General features: G+C 43.7%; 1 protein-coding gene across 1 annotated transcript; it reads right to left on the reverse strand.

Moving 5' to 3' along the window:
• Positions 1-13,087: 13,087 nt before the first annotated feature.
• Positions 13,088-13,745, reverse strand: LOC147865519 (uncharacterized). The gene is made up of 2 exons (XM_087318700.1): positions 13,507-13,745; positions 13,088-13,428 (listed from the first exon to the last, which is right to left on the reverse strand). The coding sequence occupies exons 1-2, from the start codon at positions 13,653-13,655 to the stop codon at positions 13,104-13,106; spliced, it is 474 nt and encodes a 157-aa protein (XP_087174826.1). The 5' UTR covers positions 13,656-13,745; the 3' UTR covers positions 13,088-13,103.
• Positions 13,746-15,922: the final 2,177 nt, after the last annotated feature.

Raw genomic sequence — 15,922 nt, forward strand, 5'->3', positions numbered from 1 at the left:
AGACATCTCGATGACGCAGCCATAGAACAAATCAAACAACCATAGAACAAATCAAAACCCATAATGAAAGCCACATAATACATCCACCTCCTTCTTTTACTTGAAAAAAATTGGGTATTCATCATAGACTCAACTAGTTTCTCTTTGGCATCCCATCTGCTTTTCTTCAATCTCCTACAGAAAATGGCTCAATCTCATACAGAATAAGACAGATTCAAATGGCTCAATCTCATACAGAATAACACTCAATTTTGTGCCCGTTCCTTGGCCTTTAACTTTCCATGTGATGTGTCCTTTTCTACCACTTTGGCAGTAAAAATCCCCTCTCTCCAATCAAGCTGCCGAGGTAATATGCTGCTTCTTGGCCGTAGTCTTCTTCTAGCTTTGGCAATTTTAAGATAAACAAGGCTAAACAATAATTTAGACCAGGTGTAACTATGCAAAATCTGTGTACATCCAAAGTTACTTTAGAGGGTGTGCATTATCAAGCATCACATACGACTTTCAAAAGCTCATAAACTATCCAACCTCTTGTACCTGTAAACATCGGCTTAAACATTGCCAAAAAACCTGGTTTCTCTTCAGCCTGCCCATCTTCTCAGTCTTTATATACCTTTCTTTGCCTTTTTCCAATGCAAGTTTCATAACCTATCCAACCTCTTGTACCTGTAAACATCGGCTTAAACATTGCCAAAAAACCTGGTTTGTCTTAAGCCTGCCCCCATCTTCTCAGTCTTTATATACCTTTCTCTGCCTTTTTCCAATGCAAGATTCATAACCTGTCCAACCTCTTGTACCTGTAAACATCGGCTTAAACATTGCCAAAACCTGGTTTGTCTTAAGCCTGCGCCCATCTTCTCAATCTTTATATACCTTTCTCTGCCTTTTTCCAATGCAAGATTGAACCTGGTTTTGAATTGGGATTATATCTTGTTGGTAATCCTGCTCAACATATATACCTTGGTTATCCACAATAGATTGCTTTTGAGAAATTTTTATACATCAAGGCCTTCTTCAGCTGTTGCAGTTGAAAACACCAAAACAATCAATGAAGTACATGCCACTTGAAGTAAACATGATACTCTCTACCATCAACACTCTGGTTTATGACAACCTTCACGTTCTCACAACAGCCATGCGCCGGTTAGACCATAATCTTCTACCCACCCATGATAGACGGCTTCGACTCCCCCACCATCTTCACTCATCCTTATCACAGAAAATTCTTCATTTAATCCACATCAGTCATCTTGCCGATTAACGTCTTGCCAAAAACCCGATTAACATGCTTCCAATGTCCACACATATCCTGTATTAATCAACAAAAAATTAGTCTAAACGTTTCCTCATCCACTCCTGATAATTGGCTTCGACCCTCCCCACCATCTTCACTAATTAACACAGAAAAATTTCTTCGTTCAGTCGACATTGGCCATCTCACCGATTAACATGGTGCCAATGTCCACGCATATCCTGTATTAATCAACAAAAAATTAGTCTAAACGTTTCCTCACCCACTCGTGATAGTCAGCTTCGACCTCCCCACCATCTTCACTCATCCTTATCACAGAAAAATTTTCTTCGCAGTCCACATCAACTGTCTGGCCAATTAGCCTCATGCCAATGTCCACAAAAAAACCTATATCAATAACAAAACAATTAGTCTAAAAGTTTCATCACTCATGATAGACGGCTTCGACCCCCCCACCATCTTCCCTCATCCTTATCACAAAAGAGAAATTCTTCATTCAGTCCACATCAACCATCTTGCCGATTAGCATCTTGCAATGTTCATGAAAATCCTGCATTAAAAAACAAAAATTAGTGTAAAAGTTTCCTCACCCACTCATGATAGTCGGCTACGACACCCCCAACATCTTCACTCATCCTTATCACAGACAAAATTTCTTCATTCAATCCACATCAGCCATCTCGCGTATTAGCATCTTGCCAATGTCCACGAAATTCCCCATCAATCAGCTCACTGTTATCAAGTATCCCCAATAGCTTAAACCTACATAAACAAAAATGAATGCATACACTCTTGTCCTTATGAAACAACCTTATCATTCGTCCTATCTAAGGGATCAAGATCATCATCCCTATGTAAGGTAAAGATCATCATCCCTATGTAAGATAAAGCACCTGCTTCACTATCCGCACCAAACATATCGGAGATTACCGCGAAAAACTTCTTTTATGAAAAAACTCTTACTATGTACCCCAATCACCTCTTCCATGTTGAGTCATGTTGTATGCTCTAAGGACGGTGCTGGTGGCGGGAACAACCAACGAGGTGGTATGTAATTCCACTTAACATTAGTCTCTACATCCAACATGATAGGAATAGATGACCAAACTCTTCTAATTCTCCTTCTTTTTCGACTAGTTGTGTTTCTTGATCCCTTACAACTGTCATAATCATCTTTAACTGTATGAACCAATAAGTCCCAAAAAGACTTAACTTGTTCTACAACATGAGTATTTTCATCCTTGTATAGCTTGGAACACCTAGCTTTCCAAAGAACCCATAAACCCAAAGAGGAAACAATTTGCCACACATAACTCCGCGAAAAGAACTTGATTCCATGCAAGGAACTTGAGGTAGCATATACTTGGAATACTTGAAAACTTCTCACATGTAAAGACAAAGAAGAATGTTGATAATGATAAAAGGCCGTTTGTTGATCCAACATTCCCCAAAAGTCTGCACCCCACGTTGTCGTGAAGAATTTCGGCCAGAGGCGGAAACCGGGAAACTTTGACTATATCGGCGGGGTGCAGCGTGTGTACGCACCCATGTACATTTAGTGTGAATATCGAGGGTGCCTTTATGGCGCCGAAGAGTAGTCAAGTCGGGGCAGACGATCCCATGTAAGTCGGGATTTGTCCCACATTGTAACCCATCCCTTTCCTTGTTCTATAAAAGGAAGGGAACGCCCTTTGGGAAAGGGTTGCCCATTTTGCATTAGAGGGTATACCGTTAGGTTTAGAGTTAGCTTCTTCTTCCTCTTCTTCTCCTTCGTGTTCGCTTAGGGTTTGCTTCAGCTCATCTCCTGCGCAAGACCCCGCTCGGCGCGACGAGCCCGTGAGCTCCTCGACGACGGCTTGGCAGTTGACGACTACTGTAACCTGCCTTGGAACGGCTCGAAGCCGGGAATGTATTCTTCTTTTATATACATATATACGTTTGCGTCTGTCTGTGTATATTCACGTCTTCGTTGGTGTCGGGTGCTTCCCCTTTCCTGCACTTCCTGTACTTAAGGCTGTGTGTGTGTGTGTGTGTGTGTGAGCGAGTGTGTGTGAGTCGGTGTTAAGCGCTCTCTCTCTCTCTCTCTCTCCCCCTTCGGTTGCTTCCGGTGTGCTTCTGGGATGCCCCGGAAACGGTGAGGCACAACTTCCTACGCTCCATCACTCCCTAGTCCAAGACCCCCGTGGTTCCGCCTTTCTCCACGCACGCGCGTAACAACGCGACATATTTGGTGAACCCGACGTGAAAGGCGGCGAGGGAGGATGGAGTCGGAAGACGATGACCTTGCAGAGATGGTGGCCGAAGTGGTGTTGGAGTCGGCACGAGTGGTGATGAGGCGAGAAGCAACGCAACAGGCGGTTGAGCGAGGAGTGGTCGAAAGAGTCGGCCGTTTCAACGGGGACAAAGTTCCATCTTACTTGGAAGCCTACAACGCGGAAATGGAGGAGCATGGCGTAGACGAGGCGTTGAGGCTGGAGTTCTTCTGTCGGGTCGTGGCTGTCCGGATGCATGCGGAAATAAAGGAGCTCCGTGAGGCTCATAGTTCGTGGGAGGCCTTCGAAGAGGCGCTCCTGAAGGCATACGGAGGACGGCGGAAGAGTCGGGGACGGCACGATTTTGACCAGTGGGTAGCATCGGCAAAGACCCACCGGGGCGCGACCAAGGCGTTCCGAGAGTTTGAGCGACGGCTTGCTCGGCTCTCGGAGCGGAAACAAAGTTTGGTGGGGGTGGACAAAGTCCTTTTGTTTGTCAGGTCGATCGACCGAGCGGAACGGGAAGCCATCGGGATTGAGCTCGAAGACGATGACGGAACGAATGGGCTTACGAAGGACTGGTCGAAGGTCGGAAGGGTGTGCCAACGGCTAGACAACGAGCGAGCCGAGAAGGCTAAGAGGAAGGTACACGACGGCGTGCCATCACAGCGGGAAGAGGCCGAACGACAAAGAGAGTTGGCAAGGGTCGGCGTTGGGGCCAGGATTGCAGAGGCGTACGCAGCTCTCGAGGCGATGCTCGAGGAAGAGGAAAGATCAAGGCCGCAAGCCGGGATTGAGGAGACGGACCTGCCCCATGCGACGACGGAAGATCGGTACGACAGTACCACGGGAGAGGGTGCGGAATGAAACGCCCTCTCGACTTGCAGAGATAGAACGGCCAAGGACGAGGCCGAGACACCGATCGCGGAATCGAAACGTTGGGACCAGCGGTTTCGGGCGTGTCAGCCCGAGATCCCGGTCGTTGGGGAAGCAAGCCCAGACGGGGCTTGCGCGATCGGTAAGAAGACGACCGCCGACCATGAAGAGTCGGTGGCTACGGACAAGGGCGTAAAACGGACGAGTGATTCTTTGTGTCTTCCCACACTTGCTCCCGAGACGATGGCAGTCGGGCCCGAGTGCCCACGTGAGTCCCAAGCGGAGGAAGGCGGCGATGGACCAAGAATCACCGGCGAGACGATACGGGTAAGGAACGGACGAAAGCTCATGGACCCGATTCCGGAGAACTCGGCATTCGGGCCCGTATGCCCATGTAAGACCGAGGAGATGGATGGCGGTACCGAGGAGTCCTGGCACGATGCCAGCGAAGTCGGATGGGAAACAGCTTGCGAGGAGGTCGAGGACGGACGCGGCACGAATAGATCGGCATTCCGATACAGGTGGAGCGTAATCCGGTCGTGGATCATTCGATCGGGGCTGGATTCGGCATGAAAGTGCCGATACGGAAGGGGGTGCGGGACGAGCCGCCCTCTTTTACATGGGGAGAAAGACCGACCAGGCGAAGGTCGAGATTTGGAAAGAGAATGAAAGCCGGTCCTATGGGATTCCTTACATCGATCCGGTTGCAGGCCTGAGTGCCGGCGTGAGTCCGACAAGAGAGATCGGTGGCGACAGGAGAACGGGACTCGGCAATCCGGAGAAAGACGAACGAACCCGAGCGAGAACCGGGCGGAGCGGACTCCCGGATGACCATTCCGGGAGGGAGGAAGAGAGCAGGCCTACGGAGAGGCCGAGGACACGGTATGTCGGTACCACGGGAGAGGGTGCGGAACAAAACGCCCTCTTGGCATGCGGAAAAGGACGACCCGGGACAGGGTCGGGAAGACAAATCGGCGGTCTACGGAGGATCCTTCACACCGGTTCTAGAGACTTCGGCAGTCGGCAACGTGGTCGACGTAAGACCAAGATACTGACGGTGGCGGCGAGGTGACGAAGGCTATGGGCATAAGGAAGTCTAGTCCTATGAGATCCCCACACTAACCAGAGACTCCAGCAATTCGGCCAACGTGGCAACATGAGACAGAGAGAGAAGGTTGGTGGCGGCGGGAAACGAGACCTGACTACGCGGAAGACACGAGGAGAGCCCGGGAGGGACTCAAACAAAAGACACCCGAGTTTCGACAAGCATAGAAACGGAGTCCAGTCCTATGGGACCCTCACACCGATCCGGAGACTCCGGCTGTTCGGCCAACGTGGCAACGTAAGACCGAGGGAGAAGGACGGTGGCGGTAGGGAACATGACCCGACGACACGAGGTTTCAGAAGGAGCCGGTAGGGGCAAACACGGGGAGGTGTGTCAGGCCGGAAAGGCACACCTGGGACAGAACAAGAGTCTCGCAAGTGGCCATCGTGGGCCGGATCGAAGCGTGACTACGGGACGGTGTTCGGCGCGGAAGCGGGGCCGAACGAAGGAAGCGGAAGACGACACAAGGGAGGTGCCGAGAACGAGGTGACAAGTGCCTAGTGGACTACATAGGGTCGGAGTCAGGGGATGGCAAGAAAGGCCGGAGGAGGATCCTCCACACTCGCTTCGTAGGTCTCGGTAGCTCCATCGAAGTAGCGAAGACTGACACGGCAAGCCGGGATGACAAGCTGGTGGGGGCGAGGGGACGACGGCAAACGAAAGACTCAGGACCTATTGCAGTAGCACGAAACCGGGAAAGGGGCCGACGAGGCGTGCAATGAACCGGAGTACGGCACAGGCGGTGCCAAACAACGGACGAGGGTATGTGGCACACGGAGGTGCCGGAGCGGGAAGGCGAGCGCGGAGAAGACCGAAAAGGGATCCTCCACACTATTCCGGAGACCATGGCGGTTCGAGCCGACGCGGCGACGTAAGACCATGGAGAAGGAAGGTGGCGGCGGGAGGACGTCGGGCATATGGTGGGAAGCGGGGCATTCATACGGCCGAACAAGGGCCAGCGGAAGTACGCGTACTACGGAGATCGCGGCAGAGGACCCATCGATGGGTCGAACGGGCCTACGAGGAGGCAAGTGCGAAGGAAGACTCGAAGCCGACGGATCAAACCGGCAACAAGCCAAGATGCGGATCACGGGAGACCGGTTTCTCATCGGCCGAAATCTCTCACCCTTCAACCAGATTTGGCATGTATCGGTGGACGTGCAATTAGGTGGGGGCGGATGTCGTGAAGAATTTCGGCCAGAGGCGGAAACCGGGAAACATTGGCTATATCGGCGGGGTGCAGCGTGTGTACGCACCCATGTACATTTAGTGTGAATATCGAGGGCGCCTTTATGGCGCCGAAGAGTAGTCAAGTCGGGGCAGACGATCCCATGTAAGTCGGGATTTGTCCCACATTGTATCCCTTTCCTTGTTCTATAAAAGGAAGGGAACGCCCTTTGGGAAAGGGTTGCCCATTTTGCATTAGAGGGTATACCGTTAGGTTTAGAGTTAGCTTCTTCTTCCTCTTCTTCTCCTTCGTGTTCGCTTAGGGTTTGCTTCAGCTCATCTCCTGCGCAAGACCCCGCTCGGCGCGACGAGCCCGTGAGCTCCCCGACGGCGGCTTGGCAGCTGACGACTACTGTAACTTGCCTTGGAACGGCTCAAAGCCGGGAATGTATTCTTCTTTTATATACATATATACGTTTGCGTCTGTCTGTGTATATTCGCGTCTTCGTTGGTGTCGGGTGCTTCCCCTTTCCTGCACTTCCTGTACTTAAGGCTGTGTGTGTGTGTGTGTGAGCGAGTGTGCGTGAGTCGGTGTTAAGCGCTCTCTCTCTCTCTCTCTCCCTTCGGTTGCTTCCGGTGTGCTTCTGGGATGCCCCGGAAACGGTGAGGCACAACTTCCTACGCTCCATCACTCCCTAGTCCAAGACCCCCGTGGTCCCGCCTTTCTCCACGCACGCGCGTAACAACGCGACAACGTGAAGATAGTCGAGGTATACTTACGACCTAAAAGTCTAAGAATTCGAAACAAAAACCTTTTAGCGAACACACATTCCCAAAATACATGATGCAGTGACTCAGATGCAAACCCACACATAACACATGACCGATCACTCACAGGACCCCTCAATAGTTCACCTACTGGCAATGCATAGTGAATCATCAACCAGCGAAAATGCAATATCTTATTCATACATTTAGTTACCCAAAACCTTTTCCAAAACATCCTCATATGAGACGAGGAGACATTACCTTCCTCCCAATACTTTTTTCCCGTTGGGACAGACTTGGTCTGATTCAACATAAAGTTTCTACCCAATGCCACCAAATATGAGAAGAATGGAAGGATCTTATTCGTTGCGTCAGACATGGACACTTTCCAACCATAATTTGATGGGTCCCACTGCATATCGACAAGTGGCCTAGAGTGTAAAACCCAAATATGAGATGCATAGTTAGCAATTAACGGACTAGGATTGGAAAATATTTTTTTATCTAATCTAGCAATTACTCTCACTAGCAACTGCTTTGCATTGGACATAATTGAAGACTCCTCCGCCACTAATATCAATCTACCATTGTCCAAAACTTCGTAACAATAAAAATTGTCATTATGATGATATAAACGAGCTCCTATTAGTATATTAAATGTTGAAAACATACCATACCAACTTTGAACATAATCAAACTACAAAGTTGGTAGTGTGACCTGTTACACCATGGACAATTGAGAGAACATTATCCTTGCCCCTCTTAAATTAGACAACATACTCTTTTGGTCGTGTGCTGAAGTTTGTAGAAACTTTATCCAATCCGCAACTGTACGGGTTGGCCCACTGTCCATTGCCGCCCAAGATAACCTCGGTCGTAGACCCAAAACACATGCAGCTTCATTCGTAAATAAAGGATTCCATATCAAAGGTTGACGCATGAATTGATGATAATTTTTCGGTGGCAAGAAAACAAGTGCTTGCCACAAAGTTTCCCATGCTTGAAAAATTCCACTAAAGAAACGTAATGATCCAACATTGGAATTAGGTAATGGAAAATTTGAATTAAAAAACCACCTAAGACTATCATGCCATTGCCCTCCTACTGAGGGCTTGACCTTATGTAAGTGCTTAATCCATAGCTTTTTCCATAACTCATCACCTGGCAATAAACTCCTAACGACATGTTTAGCAATTAAGGCTTTACTTTGCATAAAAGGGTCAATCAAACCTAGACCTCCTTTCTGTTTAGATTGTATAAGAACCGACCAAGCTACCTTTGCTACAGAATTGTCTGCAATAGTGTTCCCCCAAATGAAATTACGTATAAGGCGTTGAACTTTAAGCATTATTGACCTAGAAAACAGCCAGGTAGATGCTATATACCAAATCGAAGACAAGAGCACTGAGTTAGCTACAACGACAGCCCTGCTAAGGATAGCTTCTCCTTGTTCCAATATATTAACTTATTCCTTAATCTTAACAATAATGGTGCAATCATATCGTCTGCATTTAAACCCAAACCTACTCTACAACCTAAATATCTAATGGATTGACCATGTGGTATCCATGTAAAACCTAAGGTAGGTATATTAACTGGTGGATCTCCCAAAGCAATCCAAAAACCTGATGATTTATCCCAATTTATCAATGCTCCGGATGCATGTGAGAAATCATCCACAACTTTTTGTACCTGTAACAAATTAACTTGTGAGGCAGCAACGTATAGAGCTGTATCATCAGCAAACTCACTATCCACGCCAGCGTTTTCCATAGATAGTGCTAAACCTTTAATATTTACATCTTGAGAATTTAGATGTATGGAAAACACTTCAGATACTAATAGAAACAGAAAAGGAGCAAGTGGACATCCCTGTCGCATGGATCTTGAAATAGAAAACCGCCTACCAATATCCCCCGCAAATAAAAGAGAACTATGTGCATGACGATATAATGCTGACACTCCTCATATCCATGTGGTGGGAAAACCCATCCTAAGTAGTGTTCCCTCCATAAAATCCCAATCTACTCTATCATAAGCTTTTTCAAAATCAAGAAATAACACAAGATCATTCAATTTTCTTATCACGGTTTCTTGCAAACTTACCTAAGTTTGTCACACAATATTTATATAAAGAAAATCAACCAATTTTCAATAATTAGAACTCCAGATAATTAAAATGTTGACATTTGAAATGCAATTTTGATGGCATATCGAAGCTTCCAAATCACTCTTTCATATTAGTAAAACTCATCCAAATTACAATAACACATTAGCATCAATTGCAACTTTAATTAATGTAAAGACATTGTTAATTGTTGGAATTATGAAACTAAACGTTGCAAACTACAACACTGATCACATTATTACTTACATTTCTCCTTACATAACAATGATATTTGGTAAAAAATCTAAAACATTGTCACATGCTCCTAGTCAACACAGAAAAGAGAGAGAATATGATTACTCAAACATCACATACAAATACTCATTTAGTTATTAACGAAGGGCAGTTGTTGAGACAACAAACAAGAGAATTAAAAAGTGTGGGAACCTTAGCTCTCCTAATTGTGTAGCGTGCCCTAATGCAATAGAATCAATCCAACATACTCTGTGGGACTGCCCAGAGACCCATTGAATATGGAGGGGGGTTGTCTCCTCTTCCTTCTCATATGTTACTCCCACATCAACTGTCTTCCAAGTAATCATTGGTGGTGGTGGCTTTGTATCTAGTGGAGCAGTAACATTGGGTGGGGGTGGTGGTGCCACTGCTACTCCAATTGTAGAAGAGAAGGAAGATTCAGTGAGAGAAAGAAAGAGAGAGAGAGAGCCCAGATGGATGTAGCTCAGTTGGTAAGGTTGCCCAATGGAGACCAGGTGGTCATGGGATCAACTCCAACATCCCATAGTGGCATCTAGTGAATTAAGAGTATATGAAGTATAAAATAGAGAGGTTGAGGAGATTGGGTTTCAAACCCACGATGCAGTACTTGTAGTGTTAACAACTTACCACTAGGGTAAGGTACTTACGAGAGAGAGAGAGATTGAGATTATAAGAGAACAAGAGTGATAAAGAGTAGGCTAAGGGGTGAAGACTGGTGTTGAGCTGAATGAGTTCTAATGAATGAATAGACACTTATTTATAGGTCTTTATGGAGTATTTTGGAATGTTGTATAATATTTTAGATATTTAAGATAATCATGGAATATTCTGGAATGTTTTAGAATACTCTAAATATCTTATATTAACTAATAATATAATTATTATAATTATTCATCATATATGTTACTATACTGATTAAAGGTTTAACACAGACCAAGAAGATGTGAGTTAAAATTCATGTAAGCCAAAATGTATGTCTTCATGGTCCATTATTTCCCCTTTCCAACGACGAGTTCCATGAGTCGTAAGACAAGATTTCGGACTTGGCTGATGGGATATTTGTTGTGAAATGCAACAACCATGTCAGAGGCATTAGCAAGATTCTCGAAAGGCTCCCATGTCCATCATTAGGTGTATAACCTAACCAGTCAACTAAATAATATAGTTTGTTGTGGACGATCTTGGAGTTGAGAATGGTAACAACTTCATATTCAGAGCCATCAGAAACTTTGATTGGAGGTGGGGGAGATGTAAGGCGGCCTGGAATAGCGCTTGTTGTGTAGGGCTCCAAAACTGAAATATGGAAGACCGGGTGAAGATGCATACGAGGAGGAAGAGTAAGGCAAATGTCACATAATTGATTTTACCAGAGATCACATATGTATGGGCCAAAACGTTGATAATCCAATTTACAACAATGTTTCGTGGTTTTAACATTACCTTGTAAGAGTCATACTCGGTCTCCCACTTGAAATTTAGTCGATGGGTCATGTCGATGATGGTCGACAACCTTCTTTTGAGTGTTTTTTAGCATCACATAAATGGTGCGAAACAATTTCTTGGATTTGGGTGAGCCGATCTATAGTAGACGAGTTTGTCAAGAGTTCAGGATGTTCAAGCATCATCCATGTGGATTATTACAACCAATGCCTATTCTTGAGAGCTCATGGAAATCTATTTCATTGGACTTCATTACAGATCTACCACCTTCCAAGGGTTTTGATGTTATTCTCACGACAATAGATTGTTTTATGAAGATGGCACATTTTCTTCCATGCCGAGTTTTGATGAATAGACACCTATTTATAGGTCTTTATGGAGTATTCTAGAATGTTCTAGAATATTAAATTAGATATTTAAGATGATTTCATGGTATATTCTAGAATGTTCTACTAATACTCTAAATGTCTTATATTAACTAATAATATCATTATTATAACTATACATCGTATATGTTACTATAATGGTTAAAGGTTTGTAACACATAAACTGGCAAGAAGATGTGGATTTGAATCCATGTAAGCCAAAATGTATGTCGTCATGATAGGGGTTGGCTGCCTATTGCAATTATGCTAGGTGCAATGCACAATCAAATGGGGAAATGTATGTTGGTTATCATGGCATGCCCTAGTTGACAGGTATGAACATCAGGAGGGGGATGAATTTGCTGATAAAAACACAAGAGATTTGTTTTCCCACCATCAACAATATCCACTCAACTCCTATTAATGTCAAAGCTCAAGTTGTGTTGGAATTGGTGAGCCCAATAACTCTTTGGATTCTATGGAAACGACGGTGTAGACGGGTCTTCTCCAACCAAACCGTGCATCAAGTAATGTTAATGAAGGAGATATGGAGTGAAGTTGTAGCCACTCTAAAGAACCAATATGATGGCCTCATAGGCAAATCCGATGGAGTAGAAAGACAACGATTAGCCTTCATCCAACAATCATGGTTGTCCTCTCCCTTTCTTGAGTCAGTGAGCATCCAAATAAGATGGAACTATCACGTCCCTACTAGGGATCGGCAATGGTTCGGTTTAGGCTTAGCCGGTTTGGCCTTATCCAAGCCAAACCGGCTAAGCCTAAACTGTTTAGGGGTTTTCAAACCTGAACCGAACCGATCCCTAAACCGGTTTGGGATAAACCGGTTTATGAACCGGCTTGGTAAACGGCTTGTAAACCGGTTTGTGAACTTCATTACACAATTCTATTACAATTTATCATTGAACTTCATAACACAATTTATAATTGAACAATTCCCCTCCAATATGTTCCAAATGCAGAATGGTTACAAGGCTCAGAGGAAAACAACAAGAAAACATAAAATGTGAAATGCAAGGCAAATTTAACTAATAGATAATTAAAGAAAAACAACGAGAAAAAATTGACTATTCCAAAAATGTTAACTATTCCAATAATTGATCGTCATAATTGTCCCAAGTCATAATATTCCAAAAATAATCACTTGTCCAAGTATAAGTATTCAATAACATCATCCTCGGCAATAATCTCTTCTAAATTGATATCTAAAGTATCATATGCATCATTAATATCTTCAGGAATTGGAATATTAACACTATCAAGTAGATCTATCCAAGATCGTATGCACATCTCGGCCTTGAAAGTGCATGAATGCAACCGTTGTCTATCGTCGAAGTTATCATGAGCTTTGGAGTTAGCTTCCTCTGAAGACGCTGATGAAGCTGGAATAGCCAAATAATCGCATGCCATTTTATACATCCTTGGAAAAATGGATCCGTTTCAAATCATAAAAAAAGATACTATCAAAATGTGTTCATTAATTACCAACAATAACAAATTTGTTTAATACAACATGATGCAATATAGCTTGAAACTTGTTGGTAGACCACCAATGTAGAGGGTCTACGGAACTCTTCACTCGTGGAACCTTCAAGAAACCTTCGATTTCTGTCCGAGCTGATGATTCATGAGATTTGTCATTGTTCATATCCCAAATATCCAAAAAATCAAACGGAGATCCTTCACATGCATCTTCAGATAGAGAATCTTCGACATTAGGATCATGATATTGGGTTGTCAAGAAACTTTGCACCAATTCTATATCGAGGTCTCTCTCAATTGGATTAGGTGGTTTTGGAATTCTACACTCAAACAAAAGACACTATTAGTAAGAAAGAAAGATTAAAAAGGGGGAATTTTCAGTTAAAAAACATTAGTACCTCGGGTCAACAAACATTGCGATTCGAGATGGAATAGATTTCAGGGATTCTTGGTACTTGATTAGATATTGTAAGCATTTGTTACTAGCCTCTTGTTGCACTTGAAGAGTAATCTTCTCGGAGGATGAATCAACCGAGTTCATATCCATAGAAATATATTTATTACAATGTGCTAATAAGTTGTTGAATGCAAGCGCGGCTATTGAGAGGGTCGGATACTTTGACCCACTCAAGTAATTACAAATTTTAGTAGGCACAAGCAACCATTGTTCCATACTTTGTATATGACTCCAATCTTCTATGGAGAATGTATGGTCCACAAACTCATTAGCAATGACATTGTCACTTGTGGTACAAATCAAGACATCTCTTAATTTTGTTGATACATTATTAGGGTTGAATTGCATCTAGTAATGCAATCTACACATGGTGGTTCATGTTCTCCATTCTCATGCATGGTTTTTGAATATTTTTAAATATAGCTCTACTCACTTTACTTGTGCGTATAGAATGTAATGTCTTCCTTAACTTCATAGTAGAAGGAGTAATAACTTCTAATGCAGACTTTACACCTAGTTGATATGTATGCACCATGTATCTTAACATATGTGATGATTGTAAAATGTATTGTCCATGATGACAAAGTAATAACCTAGCTAATTCTTTTGATGCAACTAGAGATTCACTAGCACCGTCAGAAGTTGTAGATAGAAGACGTGAAGAGATATTAAATGATTTTAGACGGGAGAATAAAGCTTTTCCGACACGTTTTCCTACCCCATCTCCCGGAAAGACATCTAGGAAGTCTAAAAGCACACTAGCCGGCTTAGTAGACTCGAAACAAACAAAATGTAAAGTCACGGGATAAAATCCTTTCAAACTGTTGTTTGTCCACCCATCAAATGTTATAGCATATCTAAAATTTTGTGAGGACAAATAAGTAATAACTAAATGGCGAAGAACAACATACATTCGTAACACTAATCTCTTAAGTGTACGAGATGATTTAAGTTGATAAGTGGGCAAGACTTCATGCATTAATCTCTTAAAACTAGAAGACTCAATATGTGCATGAGGTAGCATTGATGTGACTATGTATCTAACAACAGTACTATCAAACTTCTTCTCTAGAGTACGAGATATAGTTAATGTAGATGAAGTAACATCTATGTTACTTTGGACAAGAACATTGCTAGAAGTTTGTGGTTGTGATGTGCTATTAATATTATGCTTATCTAATAAATGCTTGGCGATAGAACCTGTAGATGTAGAGCTTGCCCACATCAAGTGACAATAGGCACATCGACGCTTATATGCATCTCCGTCCTTAATGGAGATCATGTGTTGCTCGGTCCATGAAGTTCTTTTTCTTGCCTTTGTTTTGCCTCTAGGGGCTGATATTGATGTTACCTCTTCCATATCAATGTATGTTATTGTACCTATAAAATTTTGGTTATAAAAGATAATGAATTCTTTTGAAATGTCCTACTCTAATCATGAGTTATTACATTGTGCCACATTGTGGCTCAATTTGACTATATCATTATTCATATATGTGCATAATTATATTGTGAATCTTACTTCATATATGTCTACATTGTAGACTGTAGTGACAAATTACAATGATTGTGGGTATTACTTCATATGAGCCTTGAGGTAAAGTAATTTTAAATTGACTATAGTCTGTAATATCATTATTCATATATGTGCATAATTATATTGTGAAATTATGTGAATCTTACTTGTAGGCTTTGTAAAATAGATGGAATAAAGCACTTTGTAGGCTTGGAAGTTGGGAGTCGGGGCTGCACGATGCACGCAAGCGGCAACAACAGGTCGTCGTCTTCCACTTTCTAGTATCTACTATGCAGCAGACCTCTCTCTCTCTCTCTCTCTCTCTCTCTCTCGCGCGCGCGCGCGCGTCTGTGTTGATGGATTGGTCACTGTCTGTGTCGAGAGTCCTATTACCTAAGTTTGAGTCGTTTGTCTGTGTTGAGCAATGAGACTCGAGAGGCTAAAGTCTTATTACCTAATTAGTAATACCTAAGTCATCACTTTGGAGTCTGTGTGTACACAATACACCCAACATTGTAGACAATAGACTCATGACTCGTGACCACTGACTACTAGTTAGAACTTAGACTCTTGACTAATTAGAAGTTAGAACATAGACTTTAGTAATAAATTGTAGTTACTAGTAATTACTAATTAAATCACTTAAACGGCTTAGCCGGCTCAAGCCGGTTTGGCGAGGCTCAAGCCAAGCCGAGCCGAGATCAAACCGTTAAGGCAGGCTCAAGCCTAAACCGAGCCGAGCCGAGCCGCTAAGCCGTTTTCAAGCCGGCTAAGCCAAACGGTTTAGGCTTGAGCCGAGCCGTTGCCGATCCCTAGTCCCTACATGGATTTGTATATAACA

This window comes from Azolla caroliniana, unplaced genomic scaffold (genome assembly GCF_043228905.1).
Source record: "Azolla caroliniana isolate FFs.n. ecotype wild unplaced genomic scaffold, voAzoCaro1.0.p SCAF_4, whole genome shotgun sequence".
Classification (NCBI taxonomy): domain Eukaryota; kingdom Viridiplantae; phylum Streptophyta; class Polypodiopsida; order Salviniales; family Salviniaceae; genus Azolla; species Azolla caroliniana.